The following is a 22,170-nucleotide window of genomic DNA, read 5'->3' as shown; positions in this document are numbered from 1 at the left end:
ACACACCACAATGAAGTGAGGCTACACATTAAGCAGGCGCCGGCCCCTCTGTGCACGGACCTTGAACTTCCAGCACCAGCAGCAGGAAGGAGACTGTGGATCTAAGGCCCAGGCACAGCTGTTTTATTGACACTCGCCAGAATCAGCCAAAAAAAGAAAGCTTTTATTCATAAGAAGGAAGACTAAGCACGCTGAAGACAATCTTTACACTCCTCCAGGGACTATGCCTTTAAATACAGGCTGAAAACCTAAGAAGTACGTTCAAAGACGACTTAGGAATAAAATTTACAGCCAAGGTTTAAGGGACAGAAGTATATCCCTAACCTCTGAGGGCTGCTGATTCCTATATAGAAGGAATACCATACATTCCCCAAGGGAAGCTGCTCTGCTTTTAGGGCTGAAATACTAGGTCGAGTTTGAAAAAAAAAAAAACACCTGCTTCATGAGTGGACTTTTAGGTCAGAAGTCCTTAATTACCTGGTAGGTCTTCAGTCTCCCCGAGTTGCCAGCCAGCCAGTGGACGATGTCCCTGGAGATAACATACCCCGACCCACACGCAAAAGCGGGGTATGCGGGGCTGGGGTACTCTAGCTCCTGCCACTTCCCGGTCCGGTCAACTGCCCAGTTCAGTCTGAAACTAAGATTGAAAGTGAGCCGGCTTCTGTTGTTCGGATGCAGGTCGTACCTACCCCTAGCTAAGCCTGAGTCCTTAATTGACACTACAAAGGAACAGGTTACAGGAGCAAGGAAAGAGAGAGGTTATTATTTTAGTCTTAAGGAATTAAGTAACTAGTGGTGTTTTTTATATAGAAGACTGATATGTTAAATTCTCTCATGGCGTTTCTGAATCATCTTGCATAGATATATTAAAAAAATAAATGAAAAATAAATCACCACTCCATATTTAGAGACATAGCAAATGGTTTCAGAAATGTATCATACATTTAAGGAACAGCAGCTTCTAATTTCAGTAGTACTTGTAGGGCACGATGATAAAAGTCACGTTAATTTCCCCCCTTCATTACATTAGCCTGAGATTTTCCATTTAAAAGAGTTGTTTCCCCTTTAATTGTAGATTAATGAAACATAGTAACTCAGGAGCCTAACAGGGAATTTCCTATCTCAGCCATAGTTTTTAACTACATGTGCTCAGTACATGAAATGAACATCGACGCTAACAATATTTAACTTACTTTCCCCACCAAAAATTAGGCCCGTCCAGATTCTTGAGGGCGATTCTATTAAAAACAGCTTCCAAGTCTATATAACAGTCATCATCCGTCTTTAGCAACAGATCAAAGCTGGTTGCTTCCACAGTCCTGTTGGCGAAAAGAGGGATACAAAGTCAGGGCACCCCTCCAATATCAAGAGCACCTGCCTTCAGGGGAGACGGCTGCTGCCATGTTAGCAGAGTGGCCCAGCAGGCAGGGCCGGGCCAACCTGCAAAGGTGTTAAGGAAAAGAACACAATGGAAAAGAAGACGGAACGTACAATCAAACGCTTCTTAAGCCTTGCACAGGTCAGGCCAGCATGTCTGTTAAGCAGCAGAACTTTGCCCCTTGCATTCCTAACAAGAGGCCCAGGGTGAGGGCACACGTGCCTTTCACAGAACAGCGGCACACAAAAGGATGTGTTCTCTGCTGCTGTCTGTACTACACTCAGGCGCTTTATGGTGTTTAAAAAGCTGAGCGAAAACACTGAAATACATTTTCCCTTAGAAGCGATCTTCAGTAATTCAGCCATCACAAATGACCTTCTGGAGGGCACAAGAGGGTGATTTCATTTATCTAGACATTAAAAAGTATATAATGGCAACTACAGACAAAACTGACTCTTCAATTTCACACTGCCAATCCCTGCACCTCTTTGTTAAAAAACCCAGGCTTAAGTAAGAACCAGTAAGATGACAGAAATTAGAACTAAAGAAGTCTGGAGAAAAAGTTTCATTAGGTCACAAAATGGTGAATTTTAACAACAGCTCCACAACCGAAAGCATAACCCGATGTTTCTGAAGTTTTATTTTCAGTTAACAGCAGAAGATACACGTACTATTTACTTGCTAATCAGAAATAAACTTCCATGATGAAGGACACTGAGGTCACTGATGGAGCCCCTGGATAAAGATGCATGAATAACAAAGATGTCTTTTACAGTGTGGAGGGTAGCCTGGGGACGAGTGGGAAGCGGGCCTGGACACACAGCTTGTTACTAGGTCACTGCAGTGTCCTGGCAGAGAGAGTGGCAGAGACTAAGATCACAGAGATATGCGAGCAGAAAAGACAAAACCTGAACTTCCACAGTTGAGAATCAGCTCCCTATGGAAAGCCCTAGACCTCCGCAGTCCTGATCTCCACCACCTGGACCTCCGTTACCTCTCACCTCTTTAGGTCCTTGCCTTGGCCCCGCCAACAGGAGCCCCATCAGTGGCCTCAAGCGAAAAGAAGGTTCCTCTTACTACAGCTGTCAAACTTAATCCTGGTATTCTGGGCATACCCACACTTCCAACTCTTATTTATATCTGCCCTCTAACCACAAGAGGACTCCAAAATTATACTGACTTGCCCCAGCTATGAAACGACATAAATGAATTTAACTGTCTACCCCTCAGGACCAGAAGTTGGTAATTTCCCATGAGCAACAGAAAGGAACAGAAGGGACAGTCTTTGGGGCTCATCAAGCAACAAGCTCTCTGATAAAGTTTGAAAAAAAAGACAAAGGATGTGAGTATACTTCATGTGTTTGATCTGGAGAGAGTTTGAAGGTTTTCCATCTACAGTCAGGGTAGACAGTATCAGAGGCTCAACAGAAAGTTACAAGACTCGAGAGTAACTTAGTAATATTAACAACTACTTGTATTCAATTAATAAGTTACTATATACTTATTGCTGGTATTAAAAGGAGTTACAACCAAGACCCAAGAAATACTGGAGGGTCTGGGAAGTAACAATATGGTAGACTCTAAGGGTTGTTGAATTTCATCTTATTAAAGGTTTTGGAATCAGGGCAGGTAGTTTTTCAATGAGTGGGGGACAGAACAGAAATACAATGTGGATGTTCAGCTGAACAGAACTCAGATCAGTAACCTGGGTGTGAGTGACTGTAAACTGGAGATATTAGGTGAGTGGGGATGAAAACCACTTTCAAACTCACGGATTTTCACCTAATGTTGGCTCCAGACAACTATGGAAACGCAGGAATGACTCAAAGTGAAACATCTTTTACCTTGCCTTTGATTAATAGCACTCACATTATGGATCTGCTAAGAGAAACAAGAAGGCACCATTTCAGAAGATGAGTCCTCACAAAGAAGTGGGGTATGATAGATCACACCGCAGGCGCTCAGGGCTCTTAGGTTAGTTTGTTTAAAAAAAATCTCAGTGGTTTGATGTTAGTGATAAACTGCTTCTACATCAAAAGAAAAATAAAGCAACATCTAGCCAACATTTTTAGAACATACCATCTATAGAAGTTCAGTAGTTTTGCAGGAACGTTTCGGTAAGTGTCGACAACATCCACAAACACAATGTCATCATAGAGGCTGCTTTCTTCCTTTAGTAAGGCATCCTCCTCGTGGAGATTATGTATGTGATCGAGAAGTCTTCCAGGGCGAGAATGAAGGGTTTTTAAAAGAGCATCGCCTTCTAAAAAGAGAGAGTTGGAAAAAAGAGCTGCTGCAATCTTAAGACCTAGAACTTGTGACATCATCACACTAATACTCCTCCCAAGGCAAGCTAACAGAAAACGTTTGTCAGGAATTTTGAGGGAGGGAAGCCAGGGTTCCCACACACTGTTGGTGGGAGGATAAACCGAGGGGCTCACTGTGGGGAGCAATTCAGCAACACCTGGTTAGGCTGAAGGTGTCTGACTGTGTGACTCACTAAGTCCAATTGTAGATACATTCCCAGAGACATTATTTTACACGCTCACAAGGGTATTTGTGGCAGCACTGTTTGTGACAGTGAAAAATGGAACCAGTCTAAATGCCTACCAGTGAGAGAATGGCTAAATCATGGTATATTCACATAATGGGATACAGCAGTTAAAAAAATTAACCTGCATAGCAGCACTCCTCACAATAGCCAAGACGGGAACAACCTAATGTCCACTGACAGGTGAACGGGTAAAGAGATGGTACATATATACAATGGAACACTACTCAGCCACAAAAAGAATGATGCAGCCGTTTGTAGCAACATGGATGGACCTAGAGATCATCATTCTAAGGGAAGTAAGAAAGCAAAGGACAAACTCCACACAGCATCACTTATATGTAGACTCTAAAAAACAGTACAAATGAAATTATTTACAAAACAGAAACATTTGCAGACATAGAAAACAGACCTGTGGTTGCCAAGAGGGAAAGGGAGGAGAGAGTGGGACAGACTGGGAGCCTGGGGTTAGCAGAGCAAACTATTTATTTATATATAGAACAGATAAAACAACAAGGTCCTGCTGGGTAGCACAAGGGACTATATTCAATATCCTGTGATAAGCCACAATGGAAGGGAATATGAAAAAGAAGCATATATGTATATATACATACACACGCACATATATATATTTCTAACTGAAACACTTTCTGTACAGCAGAAATTAACACATTATAAATCAGCTATACTTCAATAAAATAAAATTTTTAAAAAATCAACCTGATCTTGGATGTTAAGAGGAACAGCACTAAAAAATAATGCTGAGTGAAAAAAACATATTTTGCCAATTGCTATACATACTACAGGTACAAATTATGAGATACTTTAATCAAAGCTGTATGTTATAGGAGTTACATACGTATGTAGTAGAAAGTAGGATAGTAAGACTGGGAAGGATGCACGTGAGCTTTAGGACAGTGGTGTCCTCTCTGAGGGGAGCAGGAGGGGCAGGGGTAGGAAGTCCTAGGAGGGAGGGGCTTCTGCTGTATCTGAAATGCTTCATTTCTCCAAAAAAAAAAAAAGCAAATATGAAAAAATGTAAACATTTATTAGTTCTAAGCAACAAGGACACGAGTGTTTCTTAATAGCACTATTTCTGGATTATCTATGCTATTCCATAATAAAAATGATTACCAATGTGCTTAAAAGACATCTTAATTACCATCTCACAAGCTAATGAATCATTAGTCACATTTGTGCAAGGACTGTCCTCAAATAAGGCAGCAATTCTTTCACTGGCACAGGATTTTGTCAACTTAGAAAATCTCTGAAAAATGACAAATGGGTGGCTGAGCGGTGGGGGAAGGAAACTGAGAAGTCATTCAGTGCTCCGCTCTGTAACTGCAGACAGACTGCAGCGCGGGCTGAAGACCTGTTTCTGATCTCCGCCTCTGCCACTGTCTGCGGGATAGTGGACACACTGCACGTTTCTGGGCCTCAGCATTCTCATCTGTAAAAGGGGGAGCTGGACTAAGTCTGTGGTTCTCAGGAATGCTTACGGAATACAGATTTCTAAGCCTCAAGCCTAGAGAGTCAGCGGGGCCCAGGAGTCTGTATTTCTAACCTGTGACTTCCTGTAACTTTGATGTAGGTGGACCACAAACAACCCTTTGAGAAGCACAGGCCTAAATGATCCTGGGTCCCTTCTCAATTCTTACTGTAACATCCTGTCACTTTAAAGGTAAGGATAAATATACACAATTTAACACTTGAAGGGAAGTAGAAGTGTTATAAAATTATGGCAATAGGAAAATGGTTGGTAATAAGAGCAGAAATTAAATACAGGCTTTTTCAGTAACAGATTGTACACTTGGGCTTACATTGCATATATCTGGAAACTGAGTATACTATCTGTGTTTTAAATCTGACCATATGTCTAGGTGCTATCTACAAGAATCATACAGTTTACAGCCTCTCAAACTTTAGAGGCATCAAATCCATCTAGCAAGCTTGTTGAAATACAGGTATCTGAGCTCCAATCCTGAAGATTCTTAACTTTCTAACCTGAGGCAGGGCGCAGCCAGAGAGATGCTAACACCCAACAAAATTTGAGAATTTGTGTACCACGTGATTCTTTTAAAACAGCACATAAATTCTCAGATTAAAAAAAAATTATAGTCAGCTTTTCAGATATATCCAGTACATAAGAAGTAAAATCTATTCATTCTAATTCCTTTATCCTAAAATTCCTAATTCCTAATTCCTTTACCCTAAAATTCCTAATTCCTTTACCCTAAAAGAGAGATATTTCTCTCTTGTCTGAAAGGAATTTTTCTCACCCAAACCTTAATCCTTTAGCCTCAGAGAGAAAATTTAAGATAAACAGTTGTTCAAGGCACAGTAGCTGCTCTCTGTAGAAGAGATCAGTGCCAGAAGTCTAAAGGGCCCCTCAAGTTTTAAAGTCTCCTGACAGTACAGAGTTGCCACAACTGGTACAAGAAAGAAAGTCGCGAGACACTGAGTCAGATGGTGTGCACACCTGTGCCCGCCCCCAGGTGTGAGCTGTTTTATGAACCTGGCCTCCTGACCTGAGTTTTCCCCAGGTGGCCCATTAGCTAGTCTCTGGTGAGCTAAGCTGATACCACCCCTGGCAGAGTGGTCTCATAGTTTTATGAAAAATCTCTGGACTAAAATTAAAGATCCCTAAACTTTATATCTCGATATTTAATGGCAAGTTTGTGGGCAAAACCTATGTACCTATTCTGACTTTCCCTTAGGGGTGATGTAAATACTATGAGGGAACCCTGTATAAATAAAGATGCCAGAGGAAAAATAAGGCACCACAGCCCATTCCCATCTTCAAACTACATAAAGTGGCCTCAAATAGAGGGTTCTGTCCCATCCTCAGTCCTGCACATTAAAGGAGTCCCCCTGAAGAACTGCCTCTCAGAATATGGACTCTGCTTCACCTCAGGGTGACTTCAGGGGAGCTGGGTTCAAATTCTCTCATAGGAATCCCTGATCCTCACAGCTCTGAGAAATCAGACAGGACCACCATCGGGCCTTTGTTCCGTAAGTGATGCTCAGGACAAGTGACCACCACCAACATCATCTTCAATAGCTGTTCTTAGGGGTCACTGATGCAGAATCTCAGAAGTTCACAAATATGGGTATTTCCAGAAGCATCACCGAAGACAAACACAGCGACTTCATTTTGAGGGTGATAGAAATGGTCTGGAATTAGTGGAGATGATAGCAGAATCCAGGATATACTAAAAAGTCTGGAATCAAACACTTGAAAAGGATAAGCTATATGGTATGTGAATTATTTGTCAATAAAAACTATTTTTAATAACTAGAAAAAAAGATTACCTTTCATGACTAAAGTATGAAGATGAAGTAGGTGAGATTCAATATGCTTTTCAACTTTCAACCACCTGACTTACCCTGAATAGCATAAATAAAACCACCGGCAACTCCCTCCACACCTTCCATGAATTCATGAGGCAGGGCACCCTCCCCAGTCTGAAAGAAACGAGAATAGAAGTGCTTGATGCTTCATGACTAAAAATACATTCCGTATGCTTGAAAATGGATTTTGCAAAATTTATAATGTGACTCCATGGTGCATGAATCCATCTAAGATGCTATCAGGATATCAGCATTCTACTTTTGCTATTGTTAATTATTACAATGTCCAAGATAGGTATACCCAATAATCTCGAGACTGGTGTTCAGAATTCCAGCTTACACAGAATCCCATATTCTTGAACTTGCTACCAACATTATTACCAAAACCAATGTTATTTTACATCCTCAAACACCCACACTTAAAAATAAAATTACAATCATGTACTTGGAGAATGCCCATGAGTTCAAACACACAAGGCACATTTTTAAAGTGTCTGTTACCATACAGTGACAAGCCCTCTAAGCCAACAGCTGAACCAGAGGAGCCCTGCTGACTAATGATGTTGAAGGTGCCCAGAGATTATTGTGCCAACAGCCAACAACAGTCCTGTCTACCTCTCGGCTTTGGAGGAGCTGCTGTTTTTAGACATATGCCTCTTTTCACCTCACAGGTTACCCAAGGCCCTTGCTTGAAGTGAGGGGCTTCACCTTGGGTATTACACCCCAACTTAACATGTCTACCAGCTGCTGCAGGCTAGATCAGACTCATTCGTCAGCAGCTTTACAGCATTTTTTATACATACTCACCCAATCAAGAGGCCTTACTGCCTGCCTAGTCCTTTTGTGAATAGATCCTTCTAGCAGACCTCTACTGTACAAACTAATGTGTTAAGCCCAGTGGAGACACAAGTGTTCTGGAGTGACTGAGGTAAATCACCATTTAATTCAGAATATGATTTATAGCTGAATGTGGAAAGAATTCCTAGAGGTGAATGCTACTGCTTCAAACTTTGTCATTCCACAAAAGACTGCACACTTTTTTTCGGGGGGTGGGGGAGAGTTGGTTTTTTCTTCTTTTTTAAAACTGCACACACTATACTGTTTTGGCTTGTTTAGAACTTGACAGTACTTTATTAACTTCTGTCTAAAATGTCACATCTTGGCTTTTATTTTGCCTTTGAAAATTTCCTGAGGTTATTACTTGCTGGCAAGGGAGCAAGGCTTAGGAAAACTTCCAGCTCTGCATTTATGATGAAAACCTTTATTTGCACATGGGTTCCTTAGAATAGGCTCCTAAGCAATCAGTTTTTTCTTTTTTTTTTTTCCAGTTAGCTGAGTGTTTAAGCTACCGTTAGCCCTCCACAAGGCCTCCTGGTGGCTCAGATGGTAAAGAACCTGCCTGCAGTGCAGGCAACCCAGGGTGAATCCCGTGTCGAGAAGATCCCCTGGAGAAGGGAATGGGTACCCACTCCAGTATTCTTGCCTGGAGAATTCCACGATAGAGGAGCCTGGCAGGATATAGTCCATGGATCACAAGTGTTGGTCATGACTGAGCTTTCACAGCCCTCCACAACCATACTCATTCCCAAAGCAGATCATGTGAATCTTTACCTTAAATCTAGCCCAAATCTCAGAAGTAAACTGAGTTCTGTGCAATCAACTGAAAAGTACAGAATTCTGTCATGTTTTGCATATATAAGTTTCACACACAGAAAAGGAGGCAAGAAATTCAAGGCACTTGCTTTGAAAATAAGGAAAAACCCTACAAATCCATAAAACACTATATTAAGTAAAGGACTTTTCATAATCAAGGATGAAATCCTGAACATGGCCTACAAGGCTAAAGCTGTAACTACACCTGAATGTGCGGCTCTGTCTGTCTAAGGCCTGTCTCCCTCACTGGACTGTGAATCCCCCTGGGGGACACTTATGGGTCTCCCAAGAAGGTGCTTGCCTCACAACGAGTATGCAATAAATGCTTTCTGAATGTGTAATAACAAACCTCATGATTTTCATTTCAAATTCAAGGAGTCATTTATGTGAATCAGGTTAATATTTAATGAAATGTACTAACCCCGTGAACTTAAACGCCAAGTGCTTTCCTAATCATTAGGCCAGAATTCAAGGAGAACAATTCTATGATCATACCACACGATTACTTATTTATTTAAAGTTCATCATTTTAAGTGTGCTTACATCTTTTTATCACCCTACACTTACTCTGAGAAATCTACCTGTTTTAACTTTTAAGAAAATTTGGCAAATGAAAAAAACCACAAAGACCAGCAATATAAATGACAGTGAATATTCAGTCTTACTTTCTAATACTTTTATCTATAGTATTGTAACTGACATCATACTGTTAAGTGAGACTGTGAATACTCTACTACTGAGTAAGTGAACTTAGAAAGATGTTAACCTAAAAACTAACGAGAAATAAAACAAACTTCCTAAAATGCACTAATCTTAAGGCAAACTGTCTACGAAGGTTGAAGCTATAAAATCATAGAACATTTGAGTTTTTCATCTTTTACTATGGCGACTCAACAACACTTTCTATTACATACATTCTAAAACCTAAGATTCATTGTTCCATAGGAGTTGGTGTAAAAGTAAACTTGAAAACATTTTAAGATTGTAAAAAATGCTAAGGTATGCTAAACAACCTAAAATAAAACAGGAAGGGCTTACGGCGACGACTCTGAGAACTCCTCCTCCATCGTTGACTGTCACTTTGTGGAGATTCCTTGACACGAGGCCTTGGAGGTCTTGGCTCTCCCACACGATTGTACCTTCAAAGCTCTTTTGTAGAAAAATGAACACAGAGTCAGTTTCTTTATTGCTGTCATTTCGGTCTTCAGTAAGTTTCTAGAGAAAGGTTTATTTTTCTAAGACACATCAGTTAAAACTTGTTGGGCACGCTAACACACCAATAGTAACATTTAGTGTATATCTTGCAGTCTTTTTATGCACATCTAAATCAACACTTTCAAAGACCTCTTTCTGACAGTTTAACATGCTGCAGTTCTCTCATTTCCCACCGCATCAAAGGCATTTCCTTCTCTGACTTCAGCTGCTATGACTGCTCTTTTTCAAGGGCTTGTACCAATGCCACAGAGTGAATGCATCCTGAGTCACTCCGACATCTCCCTACTGGCATACATTTCAGTTCAGTTCAGTTGCTCAGTCGTGTTCGACTCTTTGCGACCCCATGAATTGCAGTACCCCAGGCCTCCCTGTCCATCACCAACTCCTGGAGTTCACTCAAACTCACGTCCATAGAGTTGGTGATGCCATCAGCCATCTCATCCTCTGTCGTCCCCTTCTCCTCCTGCCCCCAATCCCTCCCAGCATCAGAGTCCTTTCCAATGAGTCAACTCTTCGCATGAGGTGGCCAAAGTACTGGAGTTTCAGCTTTAGCATCATTCCTTCCAAAGAACACCCAGGACTGATCTCCTTTAGAATGGACTGGTTGGATCTCCTTGCAATCCAAGGGACTCTCAAGAGTCTTTTCCAACACCACAGTTCAAAAACATGAATTCTTCGGCACTCAGCTTTCTTCACAGTCCAGCTCTCACATCCATACATGACCACTGGAAAAACCACAGCCTTGACTAGACGGACCTTTGTTGGCAAAGTAATGTCTCTGCTTTTGAATATGCTATCTAGGTTGGTCATAACTTTCTTTTCAAGGAGTAAGGGTCTTTTAATTTCATGGCTGCAATCACCATCTGCAGTGATTTTGGAGCCCCCAAAATAAAGTCTGACACTGTTTCCCTATTCATTTCTCATGAAGTGATGGGACCAGATGCCATGATCTTCGTTTTCTGAATGTTGAGCTTTAAGCCAACTTTTTCACTCTCCTCTTTCACTTTCATCAAGAGGCTTTTGAGTTCCTCTTCACTTTCTACCATAAGGGTGGTTTCATCTGCATATCTGAGGTGATTGATATTTCTCCCAGCAATCTTGATTCCAGCTTGTGCTTCTTCCAGCCCAGTGTTTCTCATGATGTACTCTGCATAGAAGTTAAATAAGCAGGGTGAAAATAGACAGCCTTGACGTACTCCTTTTTCTATTTGGAACCAGTCGGTTGTTCCATGTCCAGTTCTAACTGTTGCTTCCTGACCTGCATATAGGTTTCTCAAGAGGCAGGTCAGGTGGTCTGGTATTCCCATCTCTTTCAGAATTTCCCACAGTTTATTGTGATCCACATAGTCAAAGGCTTTGGCATAGTCAATAAAGCAGAAATTGATGTTTTTCTGGAACTCTCTTGCTTTTTCCATGATCCAGCGGATGTTGGCAATTTGATCTCTGGTTCCTCTGCCTTTTCTAAAACCAGCTTGAAATCTGGAAGTTCACAGTTCACGTATTGCTGAAGCCTGGCTTGGAGAATTTTGAGCATTACTTTACTAGCATGTGAGATGAGTGCAATTGTGTGGTAGTTTGAGCATTCTTTGGCATTGCCTTTCTTTGGGACTGGAATGAAAACTAACCTTTTCCAGTGCTGTGGCCACTGCTGAGTTTTCCAAATTTGCTGGCATATTGAGTGCAACACTTGCCCAGCATCATCTTTTAGGATTTGAAATAGCTCAAATGGAATTCCATCACCTCCACTAGCTTTGTTCATAGTGATGCTTTCTAAGGCCCGCTTGACTTCACATGCCAGGATGTCTGGCTCTAGGTGAGTGATCACCCCATCGTGATTATCTTGGTCTGTCTTTTTTGTACAGTTCTTGTGTGTATTCTTGCCACCTCTTCTTAATATCTTCTACTTTTGTTAGGTCCATACCATTTCTGTCCTTTATTGAGCCCATCTTTGCATGAAATGTTCCCTTGGTATCTCTAATTTTCTTGAAGAGGTCTCTATAGGAGACAGCAAGAGTGAACGTCAACATTCTAGGAATCAGAGAACTAAAATGGACTGAAATGGGTGAGTTAAACTCAGATGACCATTATATCTACTCCTGTGGGCAGGAATCCCTTAAAAGAAATGGAGTAGCCATCATGGTCAACAAAAGAGTCCAAAATGCAGTACTTGGATGCAATCTCAAAAACGGCAGAATGATCTCTGTTCATTTCCAAGGCAAACTATTCAAAATCACAGTAATCCAAGTCTATGCCTCAACCAATAACGCTGAAGAAGCTGAAGTTGAACAGTTCTATGAAGACCTACAAGAACTTTTAAAACTAACACCCCAAAAAGATGTCCTTTTCATATAGGGGACTGGAATGCAAAAGTAGGAAGTCAAGAAACACCTGGGGTAACAGGCAAATTTGGCCTTGGAATGTCGAATGAAGCAGGGCAAAGACTAATAGAGTTTGGCCAAGAGAACACACTGGTCATAGCAAACGCCCTCTTCCAACAACACAAGAGAAGACTCTACGCATGGACATCACCAGATGGTCAACACCGAAATCAAATTGATTATATTCTTTGCAGCCAAAGATGGAGAAGCTCTATACAGTCAGCAAAAATAAGACCGGGAGCTGACTGTGACTCAGATCATGAACTCCTTACTGCCAAATTCAGACTTAAATTGAAGAAAGTAGGGAAAACCACTAGACTATTCAGGTATGACCTAAATCAAATCCCTTATGATTATACAGTGGAAGTGAGATATAGATTTAAGGGACTAGATCTGATAGATAGAGTGCCTGATGAACTATGGATGGAGGTTTATGACACTGTACAGGAGACAGGGATCAAGACCATCCCCATGGAAAAGAAATGCAAAAAAGCAAAATGGCTGTCTGGGAAGGCCTTACAAATAGCTGTGAAAAGAAGAGAAGCAAAAAGCAAAGGACAAAGGAAAGATATAAGCATCTGAATGCAGAGTTCCAAAGAATAGCAAGGAGAGATAAGAAAGCGTTCCTCAGCAATCAATGCAAATGAATAGGGGAAAACAACAGAATGGGAAAAACTAGAGATCTCTTCAAGAAAATCAGAGATACCAAGGGAACATTTGGACCTTATCAAATACCTACTAAAGCAATGTGAGGCATGTTCTGGTGTAAATGTTTATTTTCCCCAATAAATCTGTTTTTTTTTTTAATAAATCCCCAATTTTCTGTATGACACAGGGAACCCAAAGCTGGTGCCCTGTGACAACTGGACGTGTGGGATGGGTTTTAAGAGGGAGGAGATGTGTGCACCTATGGCTGATTCACGGTGATGAAAGGCAGAAACAATCACAATACTGTAAAGTAATTATTCTCCAATTAAAGAGATGAAATTACTAGGACAGTAACAGATATTTTATATGCATTTCAGCACACACTGCCAAATTGCCTGTCATTAGCAATTTATAAGAATGCCTAGTTTCACTCGCCTTTTCCCAGTATGGTATATTAGTTAAAGAAGATAAGTTTAAGCTAATTTAGTAGATTTAACGAAATGATTTTTTAATGGATATTTCTTTTGATTTTGGGGAGGGGTGCCACGTGGCATGTGGGGTCTAGTTCCCTGACCAGGGATCGAACCTGCAACCGCCTGCAATGGAAGCATGAAGTTTTAACCACTGGACCGCCAGGGAAATCCCTGTTCCTTCTGATTTTTAATGATGTCTATCAACTACATCGTCTCTTCTGGGAAGTGCCTGGTCATGCTTCTTTACCATTTAACCACTGAGTTTTATATATTTCTTATTAGTCTGTATGAGCTTGTAATAAATTACCTTAATCCGGTAATATTTTATATACTATTTGTCCAGAATTGTTTGCCACTTCATATTGCAGGTTTCTTTGTTTTGTCTTTCTTTGGCCATGCCACAAGGCTTGTGGGATCTCAGTTCCCCAACCAGGGGTTGAACCTGGGCCACCACAGTGAGAACGCCGAGTCCTTACCGCTGGACCGCCAGGGGATTCCCAGGTTTTTTTTTTTTTAATCCATAACTTTTACCTTGTCAAATCAGACAAACTTTTCCTTAGTAATTATTAGTATTAAAATTGGAACTTAAGAAGTTATGCTCCTGTCCCTCTTTTGAATTCTAGTATCTTCTAATCTTTCTCCAGTTCCTGTTTTTAGCATCTGTGCATGGCTGGCTCCTCAGTGCTGCCCAGGTCTCAGCTCCACGGTAGTCTCAGGAAGGCTTTCTCTAGAGGCTGAACAGAAGGCAGCCAACTCCCGACTTCTATCACATCAGCCTGCCTTCTTTTCTTAGTATTTATTTATCTGGCTGCACCGGGTATTAGTTGCGGCTCGTGGACCCTTAGCTGCAGCATGTGGGATCTAGTTCCCTGACCAGGGATGAACCCAGGCCCCTGCATTACGACTGTGGTCCAGTCTCAGCTATTGGACCATCAGGGAAGGCCCCAGCCTGTCTTATTTTCTAAAACCCACTCACCACTCCTGATATTTATTTTTCTACTGCCCATCTAACTGCTCCTCCCACTAGACTGCAAGCAGCAGAACAGCGGTGATCTTGTCTTATCAACCAGCATCTAGAATGCCTGATACCAGGCGTTACTCAAGTAGCTGAATGACACTGAACTCAAAAGCATGTAGAATTCTGGTATACAACAGGACATAAGGGATACAGTTTTAGCATCCTAAAAACATTTTATGTATTAACATTAAAAGATAAAGTACTTTACAGTAATGTTTCATTCAACCGGCATTATAAGGGAACTAGACAGAACTGAACTTGTCCCATAAGCTAGGGCAATGATTTGCAAGCTTTTTTAAAAAAAAGACAAAAAAACTTCTCTACCACAAAAGATAAGAACGTTGAAGGAATCTGGATTCCTTGGGCAGTGTGTCATTTTATATTTTGCAAATGTATCCTTAAATTTCATTATCTGTGAAACTCCTGGTGTGCGTTGCAGAGCCCTAGGGCTCCTCAGAGCAGACTCTGCAGACATAACCTGTGCCATCATTTCCCAGCCTTTACAGCAGAGAAGATGAGGCCTATGTAAAAGGGCTGTTTGAGGATCAGTGATAAAGCATATACTACATAATGCATTGCCTTTTTAAAGGATCCCATTTCCTCATGTTACAAATAGCTCCTGCTCACTTCTACACTTCCCCTGGGAGACCTTAGCTCTTTATTAAACTTGATGTTCATTAACCTCGATCCTTTCTGTAAAAACAAGGAAATGTTCTCACAAATAGATGATGTACACAGAAGCATTCTTAAAAGACTAGGAAGGGACTTCCCTGGCGGCCCACTGGTTGAGAATCTGCCTTCCAAAGCAGGGGATGCGTGTTTGATCTCTACTTGGGGAACTAAGATCCCACATGCCACGGAGCAACTAAGCCTGCACACGGCAGCTGCGGGAGCCCGCATGCTCTAGAGCCCAGGGGCCACAACTAAGACCCTGTGCAGTTAAAAAAACAAAAGACTGAAGCAATACACCAACTATGCTGCACAACAGATGGGTGACATCATATTCTTCTAACTCTTCTATATTTTTGTCCAGTTTTCAACAGTGAACAAGTATTACTTTCAAACATTTTCATATTTTTATAATCAGGAAAACTTTTTTTGTAACTAAACACGTATATAAACCTAAATTTGAGGTCAATCTTCTTTCAGACATGAGCCATTATTTAAACTTTTGAATGTCTACTATGTACCAGGCTGTGGGCCATGTCCTTGAAGATTAAAAGAAAAAAAGAAGTAGCCACATCTTTAAGTGAGCATATATGCCATAACACACACAGTGACAAAGGAAAGTCACTGTTTGGGGAGGTCAGACAGAACTTCGACGACTAGGAGAGCTGAGCTTAAAGGAGTTTGAGTCCAGAAAAACAGGAAGGAGGCAGATAAAATAACAAATGAAAGGGGAGACTTGAAACAGCACTAGACACTCAGAAAAATGTTAAGTAGTGCGCTACTGCTAAAGCACAAGGCCGAGGAAAGAGCAAAAGAGAGGCTGAGGTCAGCTCTGTCCGCTACAGCAGAGTCTGTTCTTACCGAAGGCAGTGGGAAGCACAGATGGCTATAAGTGCAAGAGTGACACAATCATACTGCAGTTGTAGAAAGGTCACTCCAATCTCAGGCGACAGAGTAGAGGCTGGTAGGGAGAGTGGTAACCAAGTTATTTGAAAAATTCAGGTGAGAATAAGCAAATACCTATCTTAGGAATTAAGACTGCTGAGAAACTGATGAACTCACAAATAAATGTGAAGATAGTCCATGATCATTGATTGGAAGAATTAAAAATGTTAAAATGTCGATACTGTTCATTGCTGCTACGGCTGCTGCTAAGTCGCTTCAGTCGTCAGTGCAATCCCTATCAAAATCCCAATAGCATTTCTCACAGAAATAGAACAAACAATCCTAAAGTTTGTAAGGACTCATGAAAGATCTTGAATAGCCAAAGCAATCTAGAGAAAGAAGAACAAAACTGGAGGCATCATGCTTCCTGATTTCAAAGCTATAGTAATCAAAACTATATTACAAAGCTATAGAAATCAAAACAGTATAGTACTGGCATTAAAAACAGACACATAGCTCAATCGAACAGAACAGACCTCAGAAATAAACCTCCACATACATAGTCACTTAATTCACAATGAAGGGACTAAGATATACAATGGGAAAATGACAGTCTTTTCTTTTTTTATTTGGTTAAATAACAAACACTGGTATGGAAGAAGCACAAGCTGGAATCAAGACTGCCAGGAGAATATCAGTAACCTCATATATGCAGATGACACCACCTTTATAGCAGAAAGTGAAGAAGACATAAAGAGCCTCTTGATGAAAGTGAAAGAGGAGAGTGAAAAAGCTGACTTAAAGCTCAACATTCAGAAAACTAAGATCATGGCATCCGGTCCCATCACTTCATGGCAAATAGATGGGGAAACAATGGAAATAGTGAGAGACTTTAATTTTGGGGGCTCCAGAATCACTGCAGATGGTGACTGCAGCCATGAAACTAAAAGATGCTTACTACTTATAAAGAAAGTTATGACCAACTTAAGCATATTGAAAAGCAGAGACATTACTTTGTCAACAAATGTCTGTCTAGTCAAGGCTATGGTCTTTCCAGTGGTCGTGTATGAATGTGAGAGTTGGACTATAAAGAAAGCTGAGCACCGAAGAATTGATGCTTTTGAACTGTGGTGTTGGAGAAGACTCTTGAGAGTCCCTTGGACTGCAAGGAGATCCAACCAGTCCATCCTAAAGGAGATCGGTCCTGAGTGTTCACTGGAAGGACTGATGCTGAAGCTGAAACTTCAATACTCTGGGTCACCTGATGTGAGGAACTGACTCAATTGAAAAGACCCTGATGTTAGGAAAGATTGAAGGTGGGAGGAGAAGGGGATGACAGAGGATGAGATGGTGGGATGCCATCACTGACTCAATGGACACGAGTTTGAGTAAACTCTGGGCGGAAGGACAGGGAGGCCTGGCATGCTGCAGTCCAATGGGTTGCAAAGAGTCAAACACAACTGAGTGACTGAACTGAACAAACATTTATTTCTCACAGTTCTGGAGGGTGGAAAGTCCAAAGTCAAGTCAGCAGCACGTTAAGGTGTCTGATAAGAGCCAGCTCCCCAACTCCCAGTGGCTAGGACAGTCTTTCTTTAGGTCGCGCCGTGCAGCATGCACGCTCTGTTTCCTGACAGGGGATGGAAACGGTGCTCCCTGCAATGGGAGCGTGGAGTCTTAACCACTCTGAGCTTGGGAACTGCCAAAAGGAATGACATTGGGAAAACTAGACCACTAACTCATGCTGTACACAAAAATCAACTCTAAAAGCATTAAACACTTGAACCTAAGACCCGACACCATGAAACTCCTATAAGAAAACATAGGCAGTAAGATACTTGCCACTGGCCTTAGGCATGATTTTTTGAATTTGACACCAAAGCAAAGGCATAAACAAACAAGTAGGACTGCATCCAACTCAACAGCTCTAGACAGCAAAGGAAACCATCAACAAAATGAAAAGACAACCTACCAAATGAGACAAAGTATCGGCAAATCATAAAATACACAAGAACCCACACACCTCAGTAGGCAAATCCCCAAAGAATCCAAATTAAAGAAAGGGCAGAGTTATCTGACATTTTTCCAAAGAAGACATTCAAATGGCCAACAGGTAGATGAAAAGGTGCTCAACATTACCAAATCATAAGGGAAATGCAAATCAGAATCACAGTAAAATATAACCTCATACATGTTAGAATGGCTAGTATCAAAAAGACAAAAAATAACAAGTGTTGGGTACTGTAGGTGGGGATGTAAATTGGTGCCACCATTGTGCAAAAAGGTTTGAACTATTATATGATCCAACAATTCCACTTCTGGGTATCTATTCAAAAGAAATGAAAATACTAACTCGAAAAGACGCATATGCCCTCGTGTTCACTGCAGCTTTATTTATAACAGCTAAGACATGTAGGCAACCTAAGTGTCTATCAAGGGATGAATGGATAAAGAAGATAAGGTATTTGTATACAATGGAATATCATTCAGCCATAAAAAAGAATAAGTCTTGTCATTTGCAACAACAGGGATAAATCCCAAGGGCATTATGCTAAGTGAAATAAGTCAGACAGAAAAAGACAAATACTATTTCATTTATCTTAAACAAACAAAAACAACCGAAACTCATACAGAGAATATATGGGTGGTTGCTAGAGGTGGGGGGTAGGAGGTAGCTAAAACGGGCGAAGGTGATCAGAAGGTGCAAACTTCCAGTTAAGAAAAGAGAAGTCTCGGGATGCAATGAACAGCACAGCGACCACAGTTAATAATACTGTACTGCATATTTAGAAGTTGCTACGACAGATTCTTGCCCTTGAAATCCCATGGACAGGGGAGCCTGGGGGGCTACAGTCCATGGGGTCACAGAGTTGGACATGACTTAGTGGCTAAACACCAAGGCAGATCTTAAAAATTCTCCTCACAAGAAAAGTTTATAACTGTGTCTGGTGATGGATATTAACTAGACTTGCACTGATCTTTTTGTAACATATATAAATATTGAGTCATTATATTATATAAACTAATAAAATGAAAGTCAGTTATATCTTGATTAAAAAATAAATAAATTTAAAGAGACTGCCCTCTGAGTTGAACTAATTAAATCCTTATAGTAAAGAAAAAAATGTTCCAGTAACTGGGAAGAGCTCTAAGGTTGAAGCTTATTTAGTAAAATCAATACCTTATAACACTAAAGGAAAGCTGGTTTCAGAGAGAATTCTGGCACTGCAGCAATGTCTAAGGGGAGAAAGATACAATAACTGGAAGATATGAAGTCTTCTGGTCACATCCCACCTGAACAAGAAAGTTCTCAGAAACACTCACCTCCTGCTGCTGTAATCAAATTCAACTCCAAAACTAACAGTTCAGATTGTTTTTTAGGTGCCTTGACGTACCAGGAAGGAGGTCACCAGCTAGTGGCCTTAAGCATTCAAACCACTTTAATGTGCTAACACCCATTAAACATGAATCAACAGACACTCTGGTTTATACACTCTACAAGGTCAACGACAGGACCTGAAAGCTAAGTCCTAGACTCTTGACTATATGAGGCTGCTTTTGGTTAATCATAAGTCTTTCTCCTGGAAACAACCACCTCTTCCCCTTGGAATATATCACGCTCTTCTAAAACTTTAACAGTGATAAAATTTGGAAGGACTGATACCAAATATGTTTCAGTTCAGTTCAGTCGCTCAGTCAGGTCTGACTCTTTGCGACCCCATGAACCACAGCATGCCAGGCCTCCCTGTCCTCACCAACTCCTGGAGTTTACCCAAACTCACGTCCCTTGAGTTGGTGATGCCATACAACCATCTCATCCTCTGTCGACCCCTTCTCCTCCCACCTTCGATCTTTCCCAGCATCAGGGTCTTTTCCAATGAGTCAGCTCTTCACATCAGGTGGCCAAAGTATTGGAGTTTCAGCTTCAGCATCAGTCCTTCCAATGAACACCCAGGACTGATCTCCTTTAGGATGGACTGGCTGGATCTCCTTGCAGTCCAAGGGACGCTCAAGAGTCTTCTCCAACACCACAGTTCAAAAGCATCAATTCTTCTGTGCTCAGCTTTCTTTATAGAACGTTTCTATGAAGACCTATAAGAACTTTTAGAACTAACACCCCCAAAATGATGTCCTTTTCATTATAGGGGACTAGAATGCAAAAGTAGGAAGTCAAGAAATACCTGGAGTAACAGGCAAATTTGGCCTTGGAGTATAGAATGAAGCAGGGCAAAGGCTAACAGAGTTTTGCCAACAGAACACACTTGCCATAACAAACACCCTCTTCCAACAACACTAGAGAAGACTCTACACATGGACATCACCAGATGGCCAACACTGAAATCAGATTGGTTATATTCTTTGCAGCCAAAGATGGAGAAGCTCTATACAGTCAGCAAAAACAAGACTGGGAGTTGACTGTGGCTCAGATCATGAACTCCTCATTGCCAAATTCAGACTTAAATTGAAGAAAGTGGGCAAAACCAAATATGTTTAGGAGAAAGAATTGACAAGGCTTAGTGAATGCTTGGATATGAGAGCTGTGGGTAAATTCCATGATTCTGGTTTGGAGACCTGAAAAAAAAGGAGATACTATGCCCCAGGACTGAAAATACAGGAGGTGAGAATGGGAGGATGGAGATGCTATCACCACTAGAACACCCAGGGGACCTTCCAAGTGGAGGCGTTCAGCTAAAGTGCATACAGAGTTTGTAAGAAATGTGGGCTGCAGACAGACGGAAGAGCCAGTAACAAACAGGTGGTAATGGATGAAACTGCCTAGAAGAATGAATACAATAAACAAAAGGCTGGGTATCAGCTCTTAATGATTAATGTTGAAGAGGAAAACAAAAGAGGAATACGGAAGAAGGACTGCGTCAGATTAAGCAGAACCAGAAGATGTATATCATATTGCGTTGGCCAATGCGTTCATTCTGGTTTTCCCAAAAGATGTTATGGAAAAACCCAACAAACTTTTTGGCCCAACCCAACATAAGCTAAGAGAAAACTGTAGTTAACTCAGGTAACGACTCAAAGTCTCCCCTGTAGGTAGCAGTTAGGTCACCAGGAATCTTCGTGATAGTTCCAAATGAGCCATATAAGTAAAAAGCTATGGTAACCCAAAAAAGCTTCACCTTGAAAACAGAAATCTGGCAAATATGACAAAGCAAGTAATTCTCTTGTCCAGTCCATTCAACTGACACTTGGCACCTGACTGCTATTTCTCCTGCCCGGCACCAACTCCATATTCCTTGACTGGGTCCCAATAGAAGATCTGTAATATTGAGCAGGGGCTTCCCTGGTGGTTCAGTGGCTATGGCTCGGCGCTCCCAATGCAGCGGGGCCCAGGATAAACCCTTGACCACAGAATTAGATCCCGCAGGCCCAAACTAAGAGTTTGCATGCCACAATGAAAGATCCTGATGCTGCAACTAAGACCTGGGGCAGCCAAATGAAAAAATATTAGAAAAAAAAAATTAGAAAAAAAATAATAATGTTAACTAAATTGAGTAGTTACCATAAACACTCATTGGCTCAAAAAGTGATCCTGGTTCGTTCACTCAACTTACAGAACCTGCCAGTTGTTTTGTTGTGAGGGAGGGGAAGAGCTCTCCCTTCTCCACCTCTCCTGGACCTGCTCCAAGTCACTGATACATTTCTCTTCCCCACTTCCCTCAAATGCCTTCTTCCTACCCTCTGACACAAAGCAATCACTAAGCTAGGAATCTCTGCAGATGCCTAACACCTTGTTTATGACAGTTCCCTGCTAAGATCAAGAAATTAAAGTAAAAGGTAGGGAGAATTCTGGACTTGGGATCCAGTGGTTAAGAATCTGCTCCCAATGCAGGGGGCCTGGGTTCAACCCTTGGTCAGGAAACTCAGATCCCACATGCTGCACAGCATGACCCAAAACAAGCACCCCTTGAAAGCAGACATCAAATATGTAATTGCTT

General features: G+C 41.3%; 1 protein-coding gene across 3 annotated transcripts in view; it reads right to left on the bottom strand.

Moving 5' to 3' along the window:
* Window positions 1-22,170, bottom strand: part of B3GALNT2 (beta-1,3-N-acetylgalactosaminyltransferase 2) — a 62,246-nt gene that overhangs the window by 3,945 nt on the left and 36,131 nt on the right. For 2 of the 3 annotated variants that reach the window (XM_018042268.1, XM_018042269.1), the window contains 5 exons: window positions 9,972-10,082; window positions 7,316-7,394; window positions 3,458-3,641; window positions 1,194-1,319; window positions 478-637 (listed from right to left, as the gene is read on the bottom strand). In XM_018042268.1, coding sequence (XP_017897757.1) covers window positions 478-637; window positions 1,194-1,319; window positions 3,458-3,641; window positions 7,316-7,394; window positions 9,972-10,082 — 660 coding nt within the window. The remainder of the gene's footprint in view (window positions 1-477; window positions 638-1,193; window positions 1,320-3,457; window positions 3,642-7,315; window positions 7,395-9,971; window positions 10,083-22,170) is intronic. The other variant, XM_018042270.1, reaches the window with a different exon arrangement.

This window comes from Capra hircus, chromosome 28, assembly GCF_001704415.2.
Source record: "Capra hircus breed San Clemente chromosome 28, ASM170441v1, whole genome shotgun sequence".
NCBI lineage: Eukaryota > Metazoa > Chordata > Mammalia > Artiodactyla > Bovidae > Capra > Capra hircus.
The sequence above is the reverse complement of the archived record's forward strand: the minus strand, read 5'-3'. Positions and strand labels throughout refer to the sequence as shown.